Source organism: Pan troglodytes, chromosome 1, assembly GCF_028858775.2.
Source record: "Pan troglodytes isolate AG18354 chromosome 1, NHGRI_mPanTro3-v2.0_pri, whole genome shotgun sequence".
NCBI classification, from domain to species: domain Eukaryota; kingdom Metazoa; phylum Chordata; class Mammalia; order Primates; family Hominidae; genus Pan; species Pan troglodytes.
The window spans coordinates 175,868,109-175,895,848 of record NC_072398.2 but is presented as its reverse complement, the minus strand read 5'-3'; the positions used below and the strand labels follow the sequence as shown (position 1 = coordinate 175,895,848).

The 27,740-nt window shown below is 38.3% G+C and overlaps 1 protein-coding gene across 5 annotated transcripts in view; it reads right to left on the bottom strand.

Annotated features, from left to right (window-relative positions):
• USP24 (ubiquitin specific peptidase 24) overlaps nt 1–27,740 on the bottom strand; it is a 148,449-nt gene that overhangs the window by 13,796 nt on the left and 106,913 nt on the right. For all 5 annotated transcript variants that reach the window (XM_016919208.4, XM_016919213.4, XM_016919219.4 and 2 more), the window contains exons 40-59: nt 26,931–27,122; nt 25,838–25,955; nt 23,573–23,717; nt 21,282–21,401; nt 20,521–20,646; nt 19,451–19,549; nt 18,156–18,238; nt 17,623–17,764; nt 17,279–17,398; nt 16,634–16,854; nt 16,180–16,304; nt 14,937–15,078; nt 13,616–13,766; nt 12,509–12,604; nt 11,743–11,846; nt 9,358–9,471; nt 5,694–5,790; nt 3,525–3,641; nt 3,039–3,131; nt 1,091–1,193 (exon numbers count right to left, since the gene is read on the bottom strand). In XM_016919208.4, coding sequence (XP_016774697.1) covers nt 1,091–1,193; nt 3,039–3,131; nt 3,525–3,641; nt 5,694–5,790; nt 9,358–9,471; nt 11,743–11,846; nt 12,509–12,604; nt 13,616–13,766; nt 14,937–15,078; nt 16,180–16,304; nt 16,634–16,854; nt 17,279–17,398; nt 17,623–17,764; nt 18,156–18,238; nt 19,451–19,549; nt 20,521–20,646; nt 21,282–21,401; nt 23,573–23,717; nt 25,838–25,955; nt 26,931–27,122 — 2,508 coding nt within the window. The remainder of the gene's footprint in view (nt 1–1,090; nt 1,194–3,038; nt 3,132–3,524; nt 3,642–5,693; nt 5,791–9,357; nt 9,472–11,742; nt 11,847–12,508; nt 12,605–13,615; nt 13,767–14,936; nt 15,079–16,179; nt 16,305–16,633; nt 16,855–17,278; nt 17,399–17,622; nt 17,765–18,155; nt 18,239–19,450; nt 19,550–20,520; nt 20,647–21,281; nt 21,402–23,572; nt 23,718–25,837; nt 25,956–26,930; nt 27,123–27,740) is intronic.

The window sequence follows — 27,740 nt, the reverse complement described above, 5'->3', positions numbered from 1 at the left end:
CTCACAAAATTAGGTAGCTTTGTCTTTTTAGATGAGTCGGAGTTTAGTAAGCAGACTCTGCCTTATAACACAACCATCTGAGTGTTCCTCCAATGTCCCTTTAGAGAGTCAATAAGCATTTCTCTATCAGAAGGATGCTCTGTGTTTTTATTCAGTTTCCTGCCATTAGATCTTCCTAGTAGCTTCTGGGTCTGAGTTTGCATTCATGCCTTGGCTTCTATGCCACTAACTAGCTGTACGACCTTGTGGAGGTTACTAAACCTTTCTGTGCCTTAGTTTTTGCATCCATAGACAGGATGAATACTCCTCATAGGTTTGTTACGGGGATCAAACACAGTAAGTTTAAAGCACTGTGTGCTTTAAACACAATAAATTTAAAGCACAGCACACAGAAAACACTGAAAAGCTGGTTTGTTGTATTATTACTATGGTTGTTGTCACTATCATGACAAGACCCAGGAAGAGTATAAAAACAGCACACACATAGGTTAGGACACTGGATAATCATATAGGACAATTTGTGGTTTTGCTGTATTGGATGATGACTGTGTTATTAGTTCTGGGAGACAAAATGGAAAATGCTACCAACTATATCTTACATTCAAATATATTTCAATGATGTAATTTATATCTGCATCCCCTTTGTTTTTACAAAGTACTTTATCTCATTATCTCATTATACCTGGGGAATTATGTTTTGAGTATTTTCATTTTGCACTGAAGATCAGAACGGTCAGGTTCACAAAACTAGGAGGCTCCAGCCCACACCATGGCTATTTTCCACACAGTAGTGGTTCAAATTAAGGTGATAAATGAGCTCTGAATTAGCTTTTAATCCTAAAGAGTTGTTTTAAAAAAAATACTTATATACCCTCTCACCTCTCCCAAATGAATGATGACTCACTTTCTCTTATGGCAAACTAGTAAAATATTATAAAGTTTAACATGAATTAAAACAAAAATTTTAAGTGCACCTCAACTAGCAAGTAGTCGAATGAGAAACAAGAGACATTCATTTACCTGCTAATATAATTACTCCCCAAGCTAGACAAATTCAGTATCTCTTCATTCTAAGATATGTTAAGCTTACCAACATTCCTTTGGGATGAGACATCTGAATGCAAAACAAGTAACGCCACTGTATTGTGAAGATTCCCAAATTCTCGTGCTTGTGCTGAACTCCATCGACGTATCTGTCATCAGGGAAGATAAAGTGGCTGTTAGTGTTGTCGTCAGAAATAATATGAAGAGGAAGGGACAGGGTTTGCTGGTTCATAATATTCTGGGCTTTAATTATTTCTCAGTGCTTGACAGAAGAGGTCAAGGTACAAAAAAATCACAGGTTTTAAGCCAGCTCAAAGGGTTATATTAACTCATATTCTAAAACCAGTCCCTTTATGGATTCACTGTAGGTACTGAGTGCTTACAACGTGCCTCAGTATAATGGGAAAAACTCTGAGGCTGGAGATCTGCAGGTCTGGCCCTGCCTCTACCACTCACTGTGCTGCATAATGTGAGTGAGTTCTTCACCACAACAGTATCTTGAGTTCTTCATGTACTGGCAGAGGTAAGGCTACCTGCCACCTCCCTATTCTGCCTACTTTGTGATTTTGAGGACTAAATGAAATATTAAAGGTGAAAATGTTTTCAAAAGTAGAAATGTGCTCCACAAATGCAAAATAGTATTAATTATATATGCAGCTGAATTATAGTGAATTTAAATCAATTGCTAGTGACAATGGGGCCTTGGATATGGAAGAGCTTGAAGTGGAAAAGGGATATTGTAAATTTCAACATAGTATCCACACACAGAGCACGTGATGCTGTCAGTACTTGTTTTTTTAACACTAAAGAAAAAGCTGAGAGGAAGCCTAAGTCGAAAATCTGTCTCCCTTAGCAGGAAAGGAAAAATGCCTGTGTAATGTGTTTACACACAGGGGAAAAGACTCTGGCTTTGACACCAGCAGAGCTGGGTCTGAATCCCTGCTCCACCAATGCATTAGCTTTGTGACCTTGGACAACTTACTTAACATCTCTGAGCTTTACTCCTTGCCTGAGAATGGGGATGAAGCTGCTTAATTTTGATGAACTGTGAGTATCAAAAGTATACCACCATAAAGTGACCAGTCGTATCAAGTACATAATAAGTACTCCATAAATAGTACTTATTACCACTGCATGTTAGCATTTCATGTATTTTGAATCTATCAAATAAAAGAAATACGATGGATGGGAGAAACACTGCAATAAAGCAATTTCAAACAGGAGAGTTGGTTTTGGACATATTCAACACTATTCTAACAAAAAAACCTCGGTAAGCCGAGGTGGGCAGATCACTTGAGCCCAGGAGTTTGAGACCAGTTTGGGCAACATGGTGAAATCCTGTTTCTATACAAAATACAAAGTTAGCCAGGCACGGTAGCATGTGCCTATAGTCCCAGCTACCGGGGGCTGAGGAGGGAGGATCACTGAAACCCAGAAGGTCTAGGCTGCAGTGACCCCTGATTACACCACTGTGCTCCAATCTGGGTGACAGCAAACCTGGTGACAGAGTGAGACCTTGTCTCAAACAGACAACAAACAAAAAAACCCAAACAACTTCCTTTTCATTTGAACAAGAGTATTATATCTACACTATCATTCAGTTTATAAAGCACAACTTTGCATTTGGATTCTGGCTGTGTTTTCAGCATCTGACTTAAAAGAACCACCACCAAGACAGCCTTGTTCACAGCCCCAGAGAGGAAGTAGAAGACCCCAATATCGCCTATTCCTTAAAGGTTTTTGAAACCCCCTCCCCGGTCAGAATCCACCTTTCCCTCTTATGACTTTGTCACTAGTTAGTAATTTCCATGGGTTATTAGACTAAATTGTATGAAGAAGTTGTAAAGATAATTTAACTCCAAAGAATTTTCAAGTCTCTATGGTACTAGTACTTAGACTTTTATGAAATTAAAAACATTTATCACCTACAAAAAGAAACACAGTGGCTATGAAAACCATAGCTATTCCACTAGGGATATAAAAGTAGTCCTTACCTGATTGTTTTGCCGACTGGCCCCTAGGAGGAAGCTGATCATGTGCCGCAGAGCTGAATGCCTCAGAAGAAGATCTCCAGCCCTAATTCCTTGCTGTCACAAGATATTGAGAATAACAAATTATATTTCTATCCAGACAAAAATTGGTTTTAAAAACATAGCTAAATGGAAAGTTTTAAGGAGTCAATATATTTTTTAAGAATATTATTTCCATATAGAAAGTACTTGTTAAAATCTAATTTAAAAAACTCCTGAGCCTCACATTGCTTCACAATAACTACTAAACAATTAACCCCTAGTTTTAATGCAGACTTCTACTGCTATCAATGAGTAACTATACCCACCTCATCAGAATTCTTACAAGTAATATAATTCACAAGATTTTTAGGAAGAAACATCATAAAAAAATACCATATAGAACTTTACTAACCAGTCTAAAAATTTTTCAGAGTATAAATCTTCTGTATTAGGAAAAAAATTATTTACCTTTTGTACAAAAGTGTTGAACAGGAAAAAGTACTGAGCACAGTTTTTACAATTTTCTGGGACGTCTTTGTCCAACAGAGCAAGTAGTACCTCCAGTAACTGATGAAGGCTTTTTAACTGGTTAGAGGAAAGATAAAATTACATGAAGAAAAAGAACGTAAGACAGACATTTATAACAGGATTAATTTGAGGTAAACCACCATAAGAACAAAAGGAAAGTCTGATACAATCCAGTCTCAGATTCAGATGGACTTATGCTTTGAAGAGCAAAAACAGAATTATCCATTTTACCTTCCAGAGAAAGATTGGTACCATAGCAATAATTAAAAGAAAAGCTTAGTTTCAGTTCCTAGATTTCAGAGTCAAGGGCATGATTCTACCGCTGAGTCACATTTTCTCCAGAGCCAGTATCTCTCTGTCTCTTAAAAAAAGGTGGCGTGTTCAGGGAAGACATTTCTGAATCCCTCCCTCCACTACGTTACTTCTTCACATAATCACAGATGCAAAGAATAAAAAACACAGACACAGGCATAGGGGCTGGAAACCAAGCCGATGGAGCAAATGGATAGCAACAGCCTGACAGAATGACAACGGTGATATCGACTCAGCCGTGAACTTACTTGAGAGCCCGCTGACGCCTCATGGAAAGCTTTGAAAAACATTTTATTTGTTTAGAAACCATTTTGGTTATGACATTGCTTCTTCTTTCCCTCCCACCCCAACTGTTTTTGGACAAGTCCCTAGAAATTCATCTGTGATCTAGATTTAAGACCAGGCTTACTACTCTCATTAGTTCGTTTCCTCTGAAGATGGTATTCATACTTCTGCAATATTCCCATCCATCCTGTCACACCCATTATAAATACAGTAAAATTTAGCATTTACATAGCACTTCATTTTCAAAGTACTTTACAAGATAAAGTGGGTGGCAAGAGGCACCATTTCCATTTACGGGGGGAGGGGGGCAAATAGACATGAAAATCCATCAGCTGGGCATCAGATAGAATTCACTGAGCAAATGGCTTCCAAGTGTATGGCCGCCATTCCCTTCTCTTTCTGCCGCCTGCTGTCCTGCCTTTAGAGGCTGGTGGGTAATATGCTACGGCCTGACCCCATCTCTAGGGAGGCTGCACTAACTCTGCCTTTATCCTTTGTTTGGGTTGGTACATGGGAGGAAGGAGGAGAGTGATATGGTCCTTATGTTAAGGATTCTTGACACATCTTAGAAACTTCCAAAGGGAATGGAGCAATGGCATTTGAACTGTCCTCAGCAGCTCCTGTGGCTTGTATTCTATATTTTGCATCCAGGTAGGATTTTGTTTAAAAAATGGTTCTGCTATTTAAGCTGATCAAAACCACTGCCTTACAGTAAACCTCAACTTCCTAATGATTCCCGGAATTGAGATACAGTCTTTGAGGACCTTCCTAAAGGGCATATTTGACTGCCTTGTTCATGGAACTAAGTGCTTGGGTGGCAGGCACTGTATCTGGATCAACATCCTCCTTAAAGGACTTGCTCAAAGTTGCACAGCAAAGCCAACATCTGCATTTGAAGCAGTAATTCCTAGAATCTGTATTTAGTTCATTGAGGCACAATGCCTCCAGCTAATGTTTATAAGAAGCCAATTTGTTGTGAAAATAACATTTTTCAAAGTTTTCCATGTAGTGTCAGCTGTTTGAAACAGCAATCTTGGGAAGTAACTGCTGTACCTGTAAGGACTTAACGCCCCTGGATGAATAGCACTATTTGGTTTGGTTGCCAGCTGCAGGTTTAGATCAGGAAAATAGCTTATGAGGAAAAAGACAAAGCCAGAGGTGGCTCAAAATGTCTGCTGGCCTAGATGAGTCTCTAGACACAGATTAGTCTCAGTTCAGAGAGATCTAATACAAATTCTTGAGAAAGGACTCTGAAAAGGGAGTGTTTCTAGAGAGAAAATCCCAACACAGACCAAAGCAGGCCTGAATTCCTGGCCTACCCTGGTGTTTGGGATGTGAGGAGGAAGGGACAGAATGCCTTCTCCCTGGCATGTACCAAAAATCAGTTCACAGAAGGTGTATTTATGTGGCAAAATTACCAGACTCCAATCCTAGGCTCTTTCTTATTACCTGCAATTTAAAACATTTGGTAAAAACACAGTGTATAAATAACGTTTTAAAAATGAGACCGACCTTATCCTGATAAAACAAGGCACTGTCTAGGGTTTTCTCCAGAATGGTGGCCACAGCAACTCGTACTTCTCTCACATTGCACTCCAGTAAGAAAATCCTGAAAGAAAGAGAAAGGTGGTGTGAAAAAGCAAGATACATTTCCACAACCTCAACATTCCCATGACAGGTCCCATCTAATAGCCAAGAAACAAAAGTAGAGTCTCCTGACAGTGTTAGCGCTTACGGGCCAAGTGGAGCTTTCCAAGGTCACTTCACTTCTGCTTATTCCTGCTAACTGTAATGCCACATACCAGCCAAGGCTCTGTTCAAAATTCACTAAGACTCTAAGTGGCAACTATGAGAAAGTTTAAAAGATAACAAGTACTCCCATAATGTTCAGCTCTAGAGGTACAATCAGACTCAGCTGCAATTCTCTTGAAGGGAATACCTAGAGGATGCAAACAGATCCAGAATATGGGGAGCTCTACAGAGCAAACAGTCTACTCCTCAAACAAATGGCACAGCATACAAGGGGCAGGGGGACAAAGGAATGACTGATGGTCAGAAGAGCCTTAAGAGACACAGAAAGCAAAGGCCATGTGTGGACCTCACTGGATCCTGATTTGTGCAAACTCAATGGTAAAATGACACTTCTGAGACCTTTGGAGGAAATCTGAACATGGACTAGATATAAGGTGATATGAAGGAATTATATTAATTTTGTTGGTGTGATAACAGTAAAGTACTTACATTGTTTTTAACTTTACTGTTAGAGATGAACTTTACCTTCAGATACATGCTGAAAATTTATTGTGAAATGATATAATGTCTGCAATTTAAAATACTTCAGAGAGAAAAAAAAAGCCTGCATGTGGGTATCCTGTGTGAGAGCTGAGATAGCTAAGGCAAGACAGGCAAATGTCAACAACTTGCCTGGGGCCTGGGTACAGGAGAGGGCTCATTCTGCCCACTTCTGTGTGTGTTTAAACATTTCCACAATAAAAGGCTCTTTAAAAATGTAAAGTATCCTTCATGTTAGTAGTTTGAATTCTTTAGATCAATCTGTAAGCAATACTTACTATGAATTAATTTTTTTACAATTATAATTATGTTTAAAGAATTGCCTTAGAAGACTATACCAAGGGGCTGATCTAAAAGACAATATCTCTTCATGTTTAAAGTTACTAAAATATGAGTATAGTATATATACTTATTTTTTAGTTGCAAAAATGACAACCTATCTTAAAAATTATAAAAGAAATAAGTAATTAGAAAAAAAGATCATTAATTCTTCAAACACGAAATCATAGCAATTGATAGTGATGAGTGATTGGTCTTTATAAAGAAAGAAACAAACTATAATAAACTCCATCAGGAAGAATGTAGAAGTAATTCACTGGGATTCTTGAGCATTAGGAATACCAAGAAACCAAACATACTACCCAAAGGACGTTACAGTTTCTCCAGAGATATTTAAAAGCAAGTCTGCTTGGACATAAGGGAATGAATAAAATATTTGCATATTTGCCATGTTCCTTCCAAATGGATGATCTTTCTATAACATTCTAATGCTTGCACAATGCTCAGGAGTCCTGTTGGAAAGATATTTTGGAATCAAACTAGAAAAATGGTTATCTCTAATGCAAACTCTAAAGGGACAGGCATACAGCACACAGCACTTCAAAGAAATGCTTACTGATTCTTTTTATGAATTATATGGATATATGCATGCATGCATGAATAAGTATTTGAGTGCTTGCTATTTGCCAGCCTCTTTGTGTCTAGTAGGGAATGAACTGAACCTGGCTTCTGCCCTCAAGAAGCTGAAGTTGTAGTAGAAGAGATGGGCAGAAAAAAGGGAGCAGACTAGCAGGCAACATCCGTTAGACTGGGTGACTGGGAACAGCCTCTCAGAGCAAATGCTATTCACGCTGATGTCTGAAGGAGAAGCCACTTACTATGCGAAGAGGGGAGGACAGTGTTCCAGATAAGGAATAACAGGTGCAAGGACCTTGAGGCAGGAAAATAAGCTCAGCAGGTTCAAGGAACCAATGAGCCAGTATGGCTAAAGCCTGACAAGCAGAGAGTGAGTCAAGGAAAGCCTGGAAGGACAAAAACCAGATCAAGCAAGGCCTTGTGGGTAATGGTGAAAATTTTGGATTTTATTCTGAGAGCAACAGGATTCCGCTGAAGAATTTTTAACCAGAGAGGTAATGTGATCTAATTTGTTTGAAAAAGAACAGGTCTGTTGCTGAATGAAATAGATTAGAGGGAAAAGTGCAGATATCAAGTAGGCAAATAAATGTTTGGAGCTCAGACCTAGAGAGGAAGAGGATCAGGGATCAGCAGTTCTGAAAAGATCTCTAACTTACCAGCAGACTGTGATCGCCTTGTGGGAAGAGACTTGCGTTTCTGAATTCCCTGTTGTGTGTTTGTTTTGAGAGAAAACAGAGCATATTTGTATGCTGGCAGAAGTGACAGAAATGATAGAAAATTCTAGAAAGTAAAGATGCAGGAATTAAGAGTGAGATAATTAAAGGGTCAACTTCCTTGAGAAGGTGTGCACATGTAGAGAGATTCATTTTGAAAGGAGAGAGGATACTTCCTCTACAATAAAGAGAGGAAAAGGCAAGCTGGAACAGACTCTGGCAGGCGTGTGGCATCTGTGGTTGGGGTAGGAAATGCTCATTTGCTAATCTGTACTTTCTCAGTGAAGTCAAGCGGTAAGGAGTGGGCACAGCTGAGGCAGAGTGAAGGAGGAGCCCACTGGGGAACAGAGGAGACAGGACACCAGAGACCATGGCAGTGCTTGCTGGAACCCCACATAAATGTTGAACTTCTAAGGACAGGAGAAGCTGACTTGATGAGGATGATCAGAAGTAAAGTGTAAACATTCATAGTGATTGGAGCATTCTGAATTTCTGCCAGAAAAGCAAATTTTTCTTTTTTAAATTTCAGGTACATAGGTAGATGTACTATCATAGGTAATATACTACCAGGAGTTTTTTTTTTTGAGTGGAGTCTCGCTCTGTTGCCAGGCTGGAGTGCAGTGACGCGATCTCAGCTCACTGCAACCTCTGCCTCCCGGGTTCAAGCAATTCTCCTGCCTCAGCCTCCCAAGTAGCTATAGGTGCCCACAACCACGCCCAGCTAATTTTTTGTATTTTTAGTAGAGACGGGGTTTCACCATGTTGGCCAGGATGGTCTCGATCTCTTGACCTCATGGTCTGCCCGCCGTGGCCTCCCAAAGTGCAGGGATTACAGGTGCGAGCCACTGCGCCTGGCCTACCGGTAGATTTTTGAAAAATAATTTTTTAGTCAGAATCCAAACACAGTGGTAATCTGGGATTGTTTCTCTCTTTCCACCAGATTCCGAGTCCCTGAGGGAAGAGACTTGCGTCTCTGACCCCCTTTGAGCCATAGCAGGGGTTTAAGACCCACATGCCTATGAGTACCTGGCAGGTGATCTGCCTCACAGGCTCTTCTTGTGGTCACTGAATACTTGCCTGAGATGATTTTGGAGTGACCTGAATTATTTCCTCACTGTTTCAGTGAAGAGAGTTTAAAATAGACTTTAAGCAGAACAATAATTTCAAGTTGAAATAAAAAGGGTTATAAGAAACTTCAGCTCTAAATCACTGGAAGAGACACAAATTTCTTTTAATTAAAAGACTCCCACACTTACTTTATCAATTCTCGTCCTTCAGAACTAATAAAATATTCAACTAACCACTGACAAGCATCAAAACTTTTTGAAAGCAATGCTTCAATGGTAGCAATCCATTCTTCAGTATCAACCCTTTAAAAAAAAGCAGATACAGCAATGTTAGGAGCATGAGCCCAGCCAATGACCCCATGCAGTGCACTCTTGTTGGTTCTTATCCTTTCTATCTATGAATGTCTCTCTGTCTGTCTATCGTGGGTAGAGTGGAGGGATAAGAGATACTTAATGACTGCCCACTACCATGGCTCAGTGTACTCTGGAAGCCAGTGCTTTGCATTCCTTGGCTCCTTGTGGTGTGGCTCATCTTTCCCCACAAACAAAAAAGTGTAAAGAAGCTGAAGTCTTAGACTTTACCTTCCTTCTGCATCTTCATCAAACAACTCGAATTAGACAAAAGGCCTGAACTACAGCATTTTTTTCATTAATTTACACTCACAAAATGTCCACTTTCAGAATAGCTTACATTGACATTTTTATGCTTTATTGCTAAAATCATTAATATCCTACCTTATGGAATAAAAAAAAAATATTCAGGCAGAAAAAAGGTATAATGACTATTCTACCCAAGCCCTCATAACACCTCCCTTACATCCCCCAATGTCCCAAAATGATCACTGTGTAAAATGGCCATATAAACAAAATGGAAATAGTGGGCAATGGGTAAAGAGCATGAGCAAATTTCACAAACAAAAGTGACCAATCCTATGCCAGGACAGGCATAGGGACTAATTAGTTAATCCTATGCCAGACATTAAAAGAAAGGAATACATTATTTTTTCTTTTTCAAATAATAAAGACTGAGATCACTTAATAATATATCTTTGATTATTATACATAAAAATGAAGTTGTCACTATATATTTTTTCTGAAGAGTTTCTTGACTGCAAAATCTGTCCAAAAACCTCTCCATACTTGGAGAAGCTCACTTTGCTAGTGAGAGGGAAAAGACTGGGAACTTAAGTGGTCTTTTAACTCTAACTGGTCTCCTCACCCTGGGTCTCCCCTTACTCTAGGTATATTCTACAAACCACTGCTCAATACTCTTCATTCTTCACTCATTTATTCACAGAACAATGACTTATCCAGAACCTATAATGTGCAGGCACCTTACCAGGTGCTGAAGATAAAAACCGATGACGAGGCCAGGCACAGTGGCTCACGCCTGTGGGAGGCCAAGGAAGGCGAATCACCTGAGGCTGGGAGTTCAAGAGTAGTTTGCTCAACACGGCGAAACCCCGTCTCTACTAAAAATACAAAAATTAGCTGGGTGTGGTGGCGCACGCCCGTAGTCCAGCTACTTGGGAGGCTGAGGTAGAAGAATCGCTTGAACCCGGGACACAGAGGTTGCAGTGAGCCAAGACTGCACCACTGCACTCCAGTCTGGGCAACAGAGTGAGACTCTGCCTCAAAAACCCAAAAAAACCATAAAACCAATGATGAATAAGATACAGTCAATGTCTGTAAAGTTTCTAAGGCAGAGGTCCCCAACCCCTGGGCCATGGACCAGTACCGGCCTGGGACCCATTAGGAACAGGGCCGCACAGCAGGAGGTAAGTGGTGTGCCAGCGAACATTACAGCCTGAGCTCCGCTTCCTGTCAGATCAGTGGCAGCATTAGATTCTCATAGGAGCATGAACCCTATTGTGAACTGCACACATGAGGGATCTAGGCTGTGCGTTCCCTATGAGAATCTAATTGTCCCCCCAACCCTCCCTTTTGTGGAAAAATTGTCTTCCATGAAACCACTCTCTGTTGCTAAAAATATTGGAGGCTGTTGTTCTAAGGCATTACTCTGGACATACTTCCCTGTTCAAAAACCTTTCACGATCTCCCACTGAACACAGCCCAAACTCCCTGCTCTGGCACTAAGGGCACTCGGTGAGTTCTAAACCCAACATTCAGCCTCAGCTCCAGAAGTCTCTCACACATCCTGCTAAAACACAATTAGTCACTCATGGTTCCCTAGGCCAAGTCTTGTCTGTTACTCAGGCTTTCCTTTCTGCCTAAAATGAGCCCTCTGTGTTTCTCTGTTTTGCCTTTCGAAACCCTCTGAGAACATCAGTGTCTTAAAGCCTACTCTAATCTCCTTATCTGGATATGATTTTGCCCAATTCGAAGATGTACAGAATTTATACCTTGGTATAAATTCTCTTTTTAGGTATTTCTCTTTTGTTTGAGCTATTCTTTCCATTAGGTTAGAAGTTTCTTAAAGCTAGAGACCATGTCTTAGTCCTCTGAATAAAATTAGGTAGCTGCTTTCACAATATTTTAATTATAAATTCAACTTCAATTGAATTCACCAGTGCCCTCTGTCACAACAGATTATCAAAACATATCACTTCTCACCTGAGTTTCTTCTTTGTCCGTAGATAAGTTTGAAAAAGGAATTGAATAGCAAGCTGTAAGCTCACCTTTGCCATGCAAGGATAATATGGATGCTTTAATTTAGTCTAAGAGAGGGAAACATGAAAGAGGATATTTTTCACAGAAGTTTTATAGATTATTACACATTGTTACAAACTAAATTATGATACACACACAATATATGAATATTATATACACACATGATAAAGTTAAATACTAATAAGAAGAATCTTGCCAGTTCATTATAAAAAAATGTTCCATTTAAATTTTAAAAAAGGTTAAGAAAAGCCATTGTCTTCATTTCTTTTATGAAATCCTCTCAAAACAGTTGTTAGACCGCAGGATGTTAAGTCATCAAGAGACTAAGAATGTTGTTTTCCCTTATTGGCAAATTACAATCATGGTACTCAAGGAAAAGTAGTTGAAAGTTAATCTTTAGCCTTGTGATATTTTATTACAAATTAGGAATCTCCACAAAGACCAATATCCATTGACATGAGCTCACAGTTATAGCTATTCTAAGATTCTTTTATAAATCTAAACAAGGGCACTTTAGAAAGCCAGTATGTGGGAAGTCACACCTCCCCACCATCTACATTATACATTCAGAATGCTGCCTGCATTTTAATATTACCCAATACGGGCTACATTTACGGGAAAATCTTTTTGCATCTAACCTGAATGCTTTAGCTAAAACATATTTAATTGTAACCCTTTCTTATTTCTAACAATCCAATTAGTTACTTACAGCATTCAACGAAGCTAAAGACAAAACAAAACTGAAATAATCACTACTGTACACATCTCTATTCTTCATAAACTTGAGGTTCTCATCTCTCACCATCTACAAAAGAAGATTAATAATTATTTTCATGAAATGGAAAAATATTCAATATGTGAAGGATATTTCTAATGATATGTAAAAATATAGGTAAAAAGCACTTACAAAAAGTGAATTATAATTTATAATTCCCCTTTCTCAAGTTTTGAACTTTTAAAAGAGGAGAGAGAAAACCTTCCTTTGACATATAAGATGTTATAAGAACTACTATTCATTAAACCATACCCTTTTGGGAAATTCAGGTAAACTGCCATGTGAAGGACAAATGAATTCTAACTTGGTATTTTAGGTAGAAGGGGATAAACAGAGCTCTCCCAAGCACAACCAACTCCATGCTTCCTTTGTGTCAGATGGCTTTATTCTCTTTCTTTCTTAATGTAAGACTCGATATTTTTCTCAAATTCTCTTGTTCTAGCTACTGAGCTTTTGATTAATTAGTGTATAAACTCTGGACTGAGTAGACAGTTCTGAATTTAGATCCTTGCCCTGTGACACTGGCACATACTTCTTCTTTTCTGAACCTGTTTTTCCATCCAAAAAATGAGAATAAAACCTGATACTGCACAATAATCTTTTATAAAGATGTGCTTAAAGCACGTAGCACACAGTAGGTGTTCAATAAATAATGGCCAATGATTGTTTTATTAGTCCCACTCAAAGGTTATGAACCTTAACTTGTTTTTCTCTCCAGACAAAATAAGTTTATTTCAGCAACACGATTTCTTTACTGCCCACTCCCCACAACTCTGTTTGTGACATTTTACACTCACAGAGCAGGTCAGTGATTGTGCCTGCCAATCCTGAGTGTGTATTCATACTTGTGTTCTTAGCACTCCATGGCTCTAGCTCTATGGCCCCCTCTGTGGCGTGGCATAAAAGGTTCATGAGACAAGTGTGTAAGACGATGTAGCACCAGTGGTACGACTAATCCAGCAGGAGTACTTCTGGACCTACTAGATACATTTTGATGTCCACGTGGATATTCCCCCTTAGAATTTTTTATATGGTTCTTACCTGGTATATTCGAGCAGGCATTTTCTCCACAAACAGTCCTTTCTTCTCGCCTTTTTTAACCAGCTTGGTAAGAATAGACAGCCGGTCATTGTTCGGCCTATGGGGCCGAGGGGATGACTGAGGTGAAATTTCTGGTGAAGATGGAGCTGACCTAAGAGATAGAATCAGAAAACTCTGTCTAGTATAAAGTGGCTATTTTTTCAGTAGTTACTAAGACTTGCCAAATTCACATAAACAGGGTATTAGACTATTTGATTATTATACATGTATCGAAACATAAAACTGTACCACATGAATATATACAATCATAATGTATCAATTAAGAAATTAAAAATGCAATACTTTCTAATTAGTTGGGAGAACTGATTGACATTATAGAAGATAAAATAGTGCAGGGCAAATTTAACACAAATTTTTACTTAAGTGGCATATGAGATTTAACATTTAGTAAGCACAAAATGAACTCTTCCTACATATTATTGTGAGATATCTTTCCCAGCCATTAAAAAAGCAGTGAAATAAACTTATCTTAGAGCCACACACTCAAAGTCTTATAAGAACAAAGTATTGAACCAAGTTTTCAAATTTAATAAAACACATATAGTCATATTTCTCACAAGAAAAAGTAAACACTTTCCTGACCCAATATATTAAAAGGCAAATTCACTGACAATAGGACCTTTAAAAAACAACAACATTCTGACAGTGTTGGCATAGCATTATGCTTTGGACAAAAAGTGTATTCAACAAATGCTGCTAACATTAAAAAAAAAAAAAAAAAAAGTCCAGGTATGGTGACTTATGCCTATAATCCCAGCACTTTGGGAAGCCTAGATGGGAGTATTGCTTGAGCCCAGGAGTTCCAGACCAGCCTGGGCAACATTGGGAGACCTCATCTTTACAAAAAACAGACAAACCAAATATCTGGGCCTGGTGCCCCTCGCCTGTGGTCCCAGCTATTCAAGAGGCTGAGGTGGAAGGATCGCTTCAGCCTGGGAGGTCAAGGCTGCAGTGAGCTATGATCATGCCACTGCACTCCAGCCTGGGTGACAGAGTGAGACCACACTGTCTCAAAAAAACAAAAAACAAAACACTTCAATTCTAGAATGAAATAACTTACGTGCATGTTTCTAAATATGTAACAACTTCTTGCCAAGAAAATAACCAGGAAGCAATAAGGGATTTATTTTCTTTTTGGAATTCTTTTTAGAATTTCTCTCCAGCTTAGCTAATTATCTTTAAAATCTCAAATAGTATATTGTCACAGACCACATCATCACCACAGAAATCACACAGCAAATTACATGGAAGAGACACTTACAGAGAGAGATCCTCAGCTTCCTGCCGTACAACACTGACTCGACTTTTCTTTGGTAATACTGGGGAGTTCTGATCAGACACCCTTTGGTAGAAAAGCATATAGGCATTCCAGTATCTTCGGCGCACATCAGTGTATGGGTTTGCTTTATAACAAGACATTAAGAAACACATCTGTAAATAAAAGTTTCTCTTGTCTTGACAATCTAAAACAAAGGGCCCATTATTCCAGCAAGTAGTTAACTACTCCCTAAATTTGTAAAATGCAAAGTGTAAGTAAAATGTGAGTGTCTTTAGAGTAGTGCTTAGCATGGAAGTCAGGATACTTCAGTTGTGGGCCTAGCTGGATCTCTCACTTGGAAGTGATACAGGTGGGGACAAGGAATAAGGGAGCAGTATGGTAATGGAGTAAGAGAAAGAAGGTAAGTATCCTAGGGAGGTCTAAATGTAAGCAAATAGCAAGTGACATTTAAAAATATGTTCTGTGGCACAAGATGGGATAACTGGCCTCACTTAACCATTTCTGCCAAGATCGGCCAAATCCAGGTAAATTCTGACAATACTATATCCAACTCTTAAAGGTTACCACCATAAGATGCTTAACTATAATGGCATGGTATCAAAATCTAATACAGTGAATCCAATACAGCTAAAAATTTAGAAATACCACTAGAAGATTTCAAAATCAGGTTTCTGAAATGCTAAGGTCTCCACCAAATAGCTTTTTATCAAATAGCAAGTTCTGATTGGGCTGTACTTCTCCTCATACTCTTTTTTCCTGGGAGTGGGGATTGTGGAGGGAAAGACTGCTTTGCCACACTGCATAATAAATATGGTTTTAAAAACACAGGTGCTAGAAATGTCTTCTCTAATTAGTCACACCTCTACATAAGTGAAAAGGAAATCTGAAAATTTTAATGGATAACTACTTCCAAAACTATTTTTAAGGTTCAATTTCAGTATTCATTAGTTTCTCTTTGATGCTCATTTCATCCTTTTAACTTACTCCCAGCTCCCCTACCTATCCCTCAAGGTTGTTGTAAGAAATTATTTTTAAAAATTTTTATAAACAGCTTGAACATTTTCACTTTGGTTATTAAAGAGCTTGCTCATGGTTCTATTGCTAGAATAGTAGTACAATAAAAATAACAAAATCTGTTGTGTTTTTATATAAAGAATACTATTAATTTTTATAGAAAACTATAAATAAAAAAACTAATGGAAAATATCCATTTGTAAATACTTACTTTGATCATAAACTTTTGGTCTATATTCTCCTCCAAAGCATTCATACTCCAGGGTCTCATCATTTAGGTCAAATTCTTCTATAACTGTGTCATTAAATTTATACCACTTTCCTTTTCCACACCCTCTAGAGCCCAGAGATCAGACAAACATTATAAGGTTAAAAAAATCAACCTCCTCATCCTTAGCATTGATCTCAATGTATTGTCGACAAATAAAGCAGGTGTTTACCATTTGAAAATATCTAAGAAATATGTAGCAACAATTATTTCAATTTCTAAAACAACTTTTCAAATTGAAGGGGTAAAACCAGTTGCACGAAGCTTTAAAACTTCAAAACGAAACACAGTCAAGAACAATGCCAAAGTGTCTCTGCACCACAGCGGTGAGTATGGATGATAACGGAGAGCAGGGGAGGGCAGAAAGTGAGTAAGTGCTGCCTCAGGAAACTCTTACCGCCTGTCCTTAATGAAGGAATAGTAGTGGCCTGCGTGTGCCTGCCCACTGTGTACGATGACACCGACAAGTTCATAGTTTTCTGTGAGGGCAACCTTTTTTCGTGGGGATCCTCCACCTCCCTGATCCACACTTCGCCCATTTTCCCCAACTTCAGAAGAAGAATCTTGGCGAGCCATTCCTGAAACTGTGTAAGGCTCCATGTTTAGCATCCAGGGAAACTACATAAAAGCAAAAAGACCATATTAACATTGATTACTAACATATACAGCAGTACCCAGTTAAGTGAGATCCAAATAAGAGGATGTGTTTTCCTAGTTTAAGCTAGGAACAACTACCTCTCCAGTTCAAGTATAAAATCTCAGAAATGTTAAGTCTGGGAACGTCTAAAGTAGCCTCTGGTTTGAGCCCTAAGGAAGGCATTTTCCTTCATAGTAATCACTAGGACGCCTTCTAAAAATGAGGGCCACTGTTTCCAGATCTGCCTATTCCAGTAGCAGCAGCTGCCTAAGATAAGGGGCTCTTCATAATGCTGAGACAACAGCCTTAACATGGTAGACAGAATATGAAAATTGAAAAAGGAAAAAAAAGAAGTGAGTGAGGAAATGAATGGTTGTGAAAAATTTCAGGAAGAAAAAAAGTTACCCTTATTTGTTCATCATATTTAATGGAGCGTCCGCTTTCCCAGTCAAACCCAAATCTCATTAGGTGAATTACCAAGACGCTAGGTAAAGATTTAATACAGGTCCTTTTCACTGTTATTCTCTAAAGAAAAAAAAAGGAAAAAGAGCAAATCTGAATGATCTCCATGGAGAAAATAAAACAGCACAGTAATTAATGCAAAGGCCTTTCTGATCCATGTGAAAACAAGTAATGACACAATCTAATGGAAATAATAGTAGGAGCTTAATACTGATTTTACATAAAACAAAGACACACTATGCGAATAACAAATTAATCTTGTTTTTTGAAAAGGGCAAACATAATACCTTTTCTTTACACTTTTCACAGTAGTACGCATTACTTCCTTCTAGAACTTCTCCTCTAACAAATTGGTCCAAAGAAATTTCCAAACTCTGACAAGAAGTCACTCCTAGATTGAGAGCCATGAAAGCTTCTTCACGCTCATATCTGATTAGGAAATAACAGAAAACCCACAATCAACAATGGAATTTAAAACTCTTCAATTATCATAATACCTAAGCTTGAACACAGAACTACATTTTTAATCTGGGAGTCCCTCAATATTTTAAAAGTCCATTACTAAGTTAAAATGCCACTTTGTGACAATTTAGAATTGCTTAAAATTATGAATTTCAATGAATATTTTCTTAAGCTCACAAAGAAATTTTTTCTCCTTCTGGAAGTAGAAAGCAAAGAAATTTAAGTCACTAAATACTTATAGATCTATTGACAGGGAGAGAGTTCAAAGTCTCTTAACAAATGCAAAATTTACAACATACTAAACAAATCATTTCAAAAGGATGATCATTTTTCCTGTGTCAGTGATATCTTCACTCACCTGTGAGGACAGTCTTTACAGATCTTCTGATCAGAGTAGATGCCCTGAAATGTATTCTTAAAAATTTGGTCTCTCCCCATTTTCTGTTGGAATGAAAAGTTACAATTTTAAGTGATGCCTCCTGAACTTATGAGTATACAGAATTTTATTAACACATTGCAATTTAAGGACCAAAACAAAACGCGTCATTCTGGTAGTGTCAGCTGTGGTGAATGGAGGCTAAACCCATTATTGGCCCCACTGTCAGAGTGATGCAGACGATCAGAAGAGGAAGACGAGGAGGGATGGGTCAGGTAGAGCTGATGACAAGAGAGTGTTCTCCAGGGTGATTCTGAATCCTTCTCCCTGTGCTACAAGGACCAAGTTAGGGGCAACTCTCGGCAATCTTTTCTTTTTTCTTGTGGATAGAATGCCATCAATTTGGAAGTTACTTTAAAAAATGGAAGAATTGTGCCTACTGATGAGAGGCCAATGCTGGCAGTGACAGCGGGATCTGAGAAGGCAATACCGTTTAGGAAGTCTGCCACATGGCTTACAGGGTAGAGGTAGAGAGCTTTGGGTTTCAACAGCACCACGAATAACTTTTTAATCTGGCTCCTTTCTCTCCTTTGCCAGAGCACTCTCTGCTCTGCACAGGGCCATCAGCTCACCAGTGACTGCAGCACTCTTCTGAGGCCAGATTATTTCAGTAGACACACCGCAAGAATATGTAGGTAGGAATGGTTATTATTATGTAGTAGAGATTAAGAGTTACATACTTTACTGAGCGTTAGATGAATTAAGAAAATATGCAATTCTAGGCCAGGCATGGTACCTCAAGCCTGTAATCCCAGCACTTTGGGAGGCTGAGGTGGGTGAATCACTGGAGGCCAGGAGTTTGAGACCAGCCTGGCCAACATGGCGAAACCCAATCTCTGCCAAAAAATACAAAAATTAGCCGGGCGTGGTGGTGCACACCTGTGATCCCAGCTACTCGGGAGGCTGAGGTGCAAGAATCTCTTGTACCTGGAAGGTAGAGGTTGCAGTGAGCTGAGATTGTGCCACTGCACTCCACTCTGGGTGACAGAGCGAGACTCTGTCTCAAAAAAAAAGAAAAGAAAAAAAAGAGAAAATATACAATTCTATTGATCTGTGTTATGTTTTGATGTTTAAACACAGAATACATTATAGTTCTTATGTTAAAGATAATCAATTTCTGATTCGTCAGTTTCATAGTAACCCCAAATGCCAAGACACTATTCTCATACTATAATTAGAGTTTGAGGGAGTTAGAGGGAAAGTAAAACTTTTACTACCTTGAGGTATTCATCCATCTGATCAATGAGACTAGTAAAGAATTCATATGCATCCTGCTGTTCTCTCACATAAAGTTCTTTATTCCACATCTTGAAAATCTATATAACAAAAATTAAATGTTTTTTAAAGGAAAAGTAGCAATTTCTGAATGTGATAGAAAGGGAACATGAAAGAACACTTAAATGCTTATAAAAACCAGGTTCACTATTAGGATGTGGACATTTCTAGTGAAGTGAGACTAGCTTGTATTCAGCCATCCACCCCTTTTTCTAGTCCCCTTACAATCATAACAAGTCTCTGAAATCAAAAGTGGGTACTGGGTAAGATCTAGGCCATGGAACAGAGAATTTCTCTCTTAGAAACTAATCAACCTATGGAGAAAAACACAAGGTGATCCTCCAATATGTGAAACACAGTAAAGCAGTGTTTAAAAATAGTGTTCTTGGCCGGATGTGGTGTCTCACGCCTGTAATCCCAGCACTCTGGGAGGCCGAGGCAGGCGGATCACCTGAGGTGGGGAGTTCAAGACTAGCCTGACCAACACGGAGAAACCCCATCTCTACTAAAAACACAAAATTAGCCAGGCATGGGGGTGCATGCCTGTAATCCCAGCCACTTGGGAGGCTGAGGCAGGATAATCGCTTGAACCCAGGAGGTGGAGGTTGTGGTGAGCCAAGATTGCGCCATTGCACTCCAGTCTGGGCAACAAGAGCGAAACTCCGTCTCAAAAAAAAAAAAAAAAGTGTTCTTTATTTAAAAACATTAGTGAAATCGGCACAGGGTCAGGGGAATGATATGAACAAATATTTCCAAGAGCTAAAATAAGAATCATTAAAAATATTCAAAATAATTAAGATGAGCAAATTCCTAGGAACTGAATGACTATTCTCAACATTCTAATGATTTGAAACCAAGTACCAATTTCAACAATGGTATACCAAATCCTTTTACAGTTTCTTGGCAAGAGATTAGTCTAAAGTTAATAAAAACAAAAAACCATTACCATTAGAGAAAGAATGTAGCCAAATATTTAACATCTTTAAATCTCAAGAGTTACTGGGTGAAATACCTTCCAAAAATTCTCAGGTACATAGTACTGCAGCTTGCTTTCCATTAAATGCCCAAAGAGAGACTGCACTTGGTAAAACACACTATCATCTGGATTGTCTGTGTCATCATCCACTGAAAGTAATGACTGCACAGAAAAGAAACATATCAAGCTTGAAATATTTAAAATGCTTCACAGGAAACTCTGACATATGTACATGTTAGTACCCACATTGCTTTTTTAGAATGTTATGTATGTTTGGACATGGCTATAATGCTGCAGATATTTAACTTTAATAATTCCTAGCTGGTGTAATTATGAAAAAATCATGTCCTTAAACTCTGATTATGAAAAACCGGTCTAGTAATACCAGGATCTCTACAGGAAATAAGCGTAGCCCAGTACACATGGAATACTCTCAAAACCACTGACTACTATAAGCTACTACCATATTATTGTAAAGTGCTCATGGTAGACCCTATGTATTTCTAAAATACTAAAACTGTCAGTAACTTTATGGAATATAATTTAAAAACAACTTTGGAGTTCAAAAATCACATTAGGTCAAGTCCATCTGTAATATAGGCAGCTTATTACAACAGCAACTTTATAAAAATGTGTGATTATACACAACATGTCTTTACACATTTCAGGAGCTACTAAAGAATCGCAAGTTATGTCTTGTTTTAGGAAACCCCAAAAGCAATAAAAAACTATGAAACAATTTTCAAGTAACGCACGTATTATCTATCGTACCAAAAAGGATAGAAAAAAGAAATCACCTCAGGGAGCCCAGGTTGCATATACAGCTGCTGGAAGACTGCATTCATATAACAAGTTGCACCACCATTTCTCAGCCCCACAAACCCTGAACTGGACCTGCTATCCACTGGGGGAAGGTACTGGAAAAGAGAGGAATAGAAACAGCAGAGGAGGAGAATGAGCATTTCTGCCACAGACACATTTACACTATAGCTATGCGGGAGATATATTCACAGATTTACCCAACCAGCATGTTATGAAAGCTATGCTGGCAAAACCTATGTTCATGAAGTACTTCTGCAGATGCTGATATAATTATCAAATACTGCTATCTCAATGTTGCTTTTTCAGTCATAAAATACCTGGCAGATAGGTGTGTATTTGTTTATTTATATAGTTACTTGATTATCATTCAACAAATATTGATTAAATACCCTTCTATCTGCCAGGCACTGTGCATGGGATATAAGAGAGAACAGAAATGTGCACGGCCCCTGATCTCAAGGCGCTTACAGTCTATTAGGGTAAAGAGGCATAATCAAGCAAATGTCCTACTATATATTCATGAATTAAGGTAGTACTCTGAAAAAAAGGAATGTGAGTCTATGAAGTGATTACCATGAAGGATCCTGACCAATCTGGATGGCAAAAAAAGGCTCATATTGTAATTCCTTTTAGAGAAGGTAACATTCTTCTATTAAACTTCTTCCAGTAAACATATAATTAAATAGGTGACTATCCTACCATTTTACTTACAGGTGTTTTGAAATAACATAGACCCCAGTACAGTGCTTTTCTGGGTAGAAATGATCCAGAAAAAGCACAGTGGATAAAGTTCAACATGGCACTTCTTCAAGTGGAAAAGGATACTGTAATTTTACACTTTGAAATGCTATTCAAAGATCTTGGTTCTCATGCCATGACCAGAATCATGTTATCTGCACATATTAAGTATCTGCATCCATGTAATAACCAACTAGCAGACAAAAATGTGTAGGTCTTCTAGATCTCAAGGAATTCCTAAGTATTACTTACTCTTCATTAACATCAGACATATACTTACAGCAGGATTATTTCTAAGACTTAATTAACACTGAAATTTATTTGTAGTCCAAAGCATAGATTAAAAAAAAAAAAACTGGTTTATAACAGTGCTAAAAATATAAATATTTATCTAACACAGATATTGCCTCCATTATGCTGATATAATTTTTGATGTAAGGAAAAATATAAGAAGTTCATTTAAATCTGATTAAATAAATGCATCTAAAGTAACACATAACATAACCTATAAATTAAAGCATTATAAACCATTTTGATCAATCAAAACCATTTCCAACTTATGAGAGCCCACATTTCTAAGTCTTTGCCAAGTGCTACTCCCTCTATTTAGGACATCTGTCCCCACTTCCTTTCCTACCTAACCTCTATGTTCTGTAATACTTAACTCAGGCATCCAAAGGGTAAGTCTGACTTTCTGTGATGTCAGAGAACACAAATGGCAGCTTTGAAAGCATCTTCCCATTTCTAGTCTGTATTCCAGTGGACCTGCAATATACTTCCCTCTCGCAGATCCCAACATACACTAAGCTATTTCATGTCTCCACAGCTGTGTTCATATTCTTCTCATTACTGGAATGGAATGACCTTCCCACCTTGCTTCACCTGGTTCACTAGTTTTTATGGCCCTATTTTAAGTTTCATCTCCTCTAAGAAGCCTTCTGAGATACCAACAGCTGGTGGTGAAGTGCCTCTGTGTTAGAGCATTGAGGACATACCTCTATCTCATATTGTATCACATTACATTGAAACTATCTGCTTATGGGCCTGTCTCTTTCACTATACACTGACCTTCTTGAGGGCTGGGATCCTATTTTCATTTTTGACCTCCAAAAGCCTAATATGCCTTTTAGCACATACTAAACTCAATAAATTTTGGTTGAATTTAACTGAACATAGGCTGTACTGTGATAGAGCCAATGTTTATTTGACTTGTATCTCTAGGGTCTGGCCTATGCCCAGCATAAAGTCACTGAAAAAATAGGTTGGAATGCTACTTTTTACTGAGAATAACTACCAAGCAACTTGAAAATGCCTCTCCCTCTTTAATTAAAAGGATACTATTTCATAATATATTCAGTATATTAGAGTGATACTATAGCTTATACTTGATTTGAGTATGTGAACACAGTAAGCAAAATAATAATACTGACTTTCTTTGTGGTCAGCAGAATGCAAATACAGTCTTAAAATTATATGTTTCAGAGATCATTCTAAAAAAATTAAGTTCATCAATGTCTAGAAAACCTACATCAAACTCCTTGGTAAGAGCAGGGTCAGGTTGGTGATGCATAGAAAGCAGTTCTTTTATAATAATTTGAAGATTTGAAGGTGAACTATCAGCCAACATCACAAGGACTTCATAGGCTGCCAATCGGCTATTCGCTGTACTACACCTAGAAACAAAAGACACAAGTCAATTTCAACAATGAATAATCTACTTAAATTACTCATTAAACTAAATCAACAGTTGAAATGAAAGTAGAAGAGCTCCAATTCCTCAAACATACTTAAGTCAGGTCTAACCCCAGACATCCAGTAATCCAGGGGTCATGAATACAGGAGGAATTAGTAACTATCTTCTTGGCCTGATGATAAAGTAGCAAAATTCTTTCACTTATGATCAGAATAGTCTCATCTAATGAATGGATCAGCAAGAATGGAGGAGAAAGAGTAAAGAGAACTCTGTAATAAAGATGACATGGGAATAACTGTCTTTCAAATAAAATAGGTAAGTAGAAAGATTTTATCGCTGTCATCCTAAGATCTTAGGATGGCAGCAAAAGAAAGCTGTAAAAACCAGAATAGATAGCCATAAACATTTTATGTGAACTTTCTATGAAAAAAATGGAGACAAAAATACAGTTTGTCAAATCAATTCGTTTAAAGTGACACAAAAGATAACTAGCAAGCATTCTGCATGAAATCAAAGGCTTTCTATACTGCCTGCCTTGTAGTATAAACCACTTTGGAGATGGACAATAATATCTCACTTTAACCAATGCTAACCTTGCATTACTGAGGGATCACTGGTTAGGAAGGATACACAGAAAAGAGGATAGCCAACCTCTGAGTGAAACACTTAGGGAATGTAGGAGGAGGCATTTAAGGGGGCTTATGAGGCTTTTAGACCAGCACGACACCAGGCACTGAGGACAATGGCCATGGAGCTGGCACTGTCCTTTGCTTCTTATCTGAACTTCAGGGTTGCAAAGGACAGTAAGAAAAGAATAGGGAGGTGCCATTTACACAGGCTAAACACTAAAAGTTGCTTTGTTACTGTGATACAAAATAGCATTACTTCTGAAAAGAGTTCCTGTGTATTTTAAATCTCTTTCTTCCTTGAAGGTTTTGGTGGGAAAAGACTGGGAATTACTGTGATAAATCAACACTATTCAGTACAATGGGGAGGGATGAAACAAATGTTTCCTTTTTTAGTCAAGGCACTGTATATGATTTTTACAAAAACACTCCTTCCTTCTTCATTTATGGAGGAACTACTTTTATTAATAAAACTGCTAAAGATGTATCTTTTGTGTTTACTGAAAATTAAAATATTCACTTGTTTCTGCTGCTTTAATAAAAGACTACCATAGACCTAGCACCAAATCTTCCAAAACAGGGCTGGGGTAGCAATGAGGATGCGAGTCACAGCCTGAGGAATACCCCAAGAGTTCTAATAAAGGGTTTTACTTTTTTTTCTTACCTAAAACAGATTTTGCTAATGAGGCAACTTTAAGTAGAGAAATATTTATATGTGATAAGATACCTCTTAGGATTCCACAAAATACTGCTTATTATGCCTTGTCCATTTCAATAACCACTGAAATTGTACAGGAACCCTTTTCACTATAAACAGCAAATAGTTTCTTCAGGATTACTCAATTAACTCTGGTTTTCATGAGAAAGGAACAAAGTTAGTTAGATTTGGAGCAAATGAAATAGCAGCTTGTAGCTCTGCCTCTTCTTCCTACCTCCAAGAGTATAAATACCACTCAAGGAGGGTCAACATTACAAAGAGATCTTTCAAATTTGTACCCATAAAACTAATACAAAATTTGATTCCAAAATTACTACTGTAATAAATCACAAGCAGTTGCAGTTAACAGAACACAGCCAGCACTCAGCAAACGACAAGGTTCATGCACTAAAGCACCTATCGTTTTCTCCTGAGAAACCTTCAAGATTTTACTCAGAGCCTATTTACTTGTACTTTCGACATAATTTTTATAACCTTCGTTTCTCTTGGCATTTGTTACTGACCAAGTTAGCCACATTTTTATTTGTTCTTCCATTCTGAGGATAATAATGGTACCAGCACACTTGCTCCGTGCTTACTATGTGCCAGGCAGGCTTTATGCTAAGCTGCTTCACGTGCATTTCTTCATTTAGTGGATAATATAGGATACACAGACTCACAGATGGAAGACAAACTCCAAGTTAACAAAATCTTTTGGGACTGAAGTTTCAAATTAGAATTTTTACCAAAACTGAACACAACGTGCATTTTCCATACTTTGGATGAAAGTCCTGTTGACTGATGGCGGCACTGCCAGCTGGAGAATGACTATTTAAAATAATTCTAGAAGCTCGGAAAAGGAAGTCATCTAACAATGGTTTAATGAGTGATGAACCTGGAATAGAGCATAATATTCATGTTGAAGATGAACACATATTTTAATTCAAAGATCCTATCTTGCACTTTCTTGTCAGAGCAGCAAAGGTACCCGATGCCACCCAATAGCAGAGCATTTAGTTTAATTTAATGTTTATTTTTTGAGCACTTACTACATGGCAAAGCTTGTGGGGTAGACTACAAAGGGGACAGAATACAAAGAGAGGCAGGTGAGGGTGTGTTCCTTTATGGGCTTACAATACAGTGAAAGGAGTCAAGCTTTCACTTTAGAAACACAAGTGCCAAGGACACCACAAGGCAGAATGGTTTGAGTGAACAATTCTTACTCTGGGCATAGGGGAGTCCACATAAGGGTTTCTGAAACTTTTAAAATCTTGCCTCTTTAGTTTAAAATGATATGCCTTTCTCTCTCTGGTTAAGAATCACTCTTTTCTATGTATCCCCAGTAGCCAAGAATATTTTGTAAAGCTTGGTTTGTGTTATAAAAGAGAGAGTTAATTTTTCATTTGTCTTCTGAATACAATTTATAATACTGAATAATCTTTTACAAATTACATGTGTACCCTAGGAGAATCTCATATGTACCCCACCACTGGAGGGCAGGGGTGGTTAGGGGCTGCCTCTTCAGATGAGAATCACCCTTAAAAGAAGACAGACAGTAAATTATATATTACAAAGTACATAACAGCAAAAAGAGAAAAATCTACTTTGAATTATAATTCTTACTTGGTATTAGGAAGTTATGTGATCCAGCTATTTTGAACACCATAAAATTCTCTATGTTGTTTAATGACACAGGTAAAGTACACCTTAAGTTTGTTAGCCACTAAAATAACGGACAATTTCCTATTGTGTGAAGGGTCAATTTTCCATGGAACACTTGGCATCTATCTTATTTTCCCACTTACACACAATACTGGCAATAACCAAGCACTGAAGAATCTGCCATGTGATAAGATGGAGCAATAATTACCAAGCATTTCCTTTTCTGCCCCACAGAGTGAAAGAAGGGTCTTGATGAGGCGTAAGTGCCCTGCCAGTAAGATGTTGTCCGCTTCACTGGTCTCACATTCAGCTGTACGATTAGGTTCAAAGTTATCCAGCCAAGTAATCTCATCTTCAAGCATCGTAGCTGGGCTGATCCTTAACTGCTCCATTTCTGAAGCTAAGAAGGAAAAAAAAAATCCATTACAAAGAAAGAAGGATTTCCCTTTATGGAGTCAAAGTCCTGAATTAAAGTAAGCAAAGTCAAGCCCCAATCTTTCACTTTACAGATCTTTAAAAAACTATCATTAAGGCCAGGCGAGCTAGCTCACATCTGTAATCCCAGCACTTTGGGAGGCTGGGGCGGGCGGATCATGAGGTCAGGAGTTCGAGACCAGCCTGGCCAGCATGGTGAAACCCCATCTCTACTAAAAATACAAAAATTACACGGGCACGGTGGTGCATGTCTGTAGTCCTAGCTACTCGGGAGGCTGAGGCAGGAGAATTGCTTGAACCCAGGAAGCAGAGGTTGCAGTGAGCTGAGATCATGCCACTGTACTCCAGACTGGGCAAAAGAGCAAGACTCTGTCTCAAAAAAAAAAAAAAAAAAAAAAAAGAAACAAACAAAAACCCCACAAAACTGTCATTAACAAATAGTAGGTGACAGCTGCTGCCCACAGGGAATGAAGGCGCCCCCATTCATAAACCACTTGTTGGTTGCCTCCTCTGTGCAGGTCACTGTGCCATATGCTGAGGCTATAAGATGAGGGAGACAAATTCCTGCTCAGAAGGAGCTCCT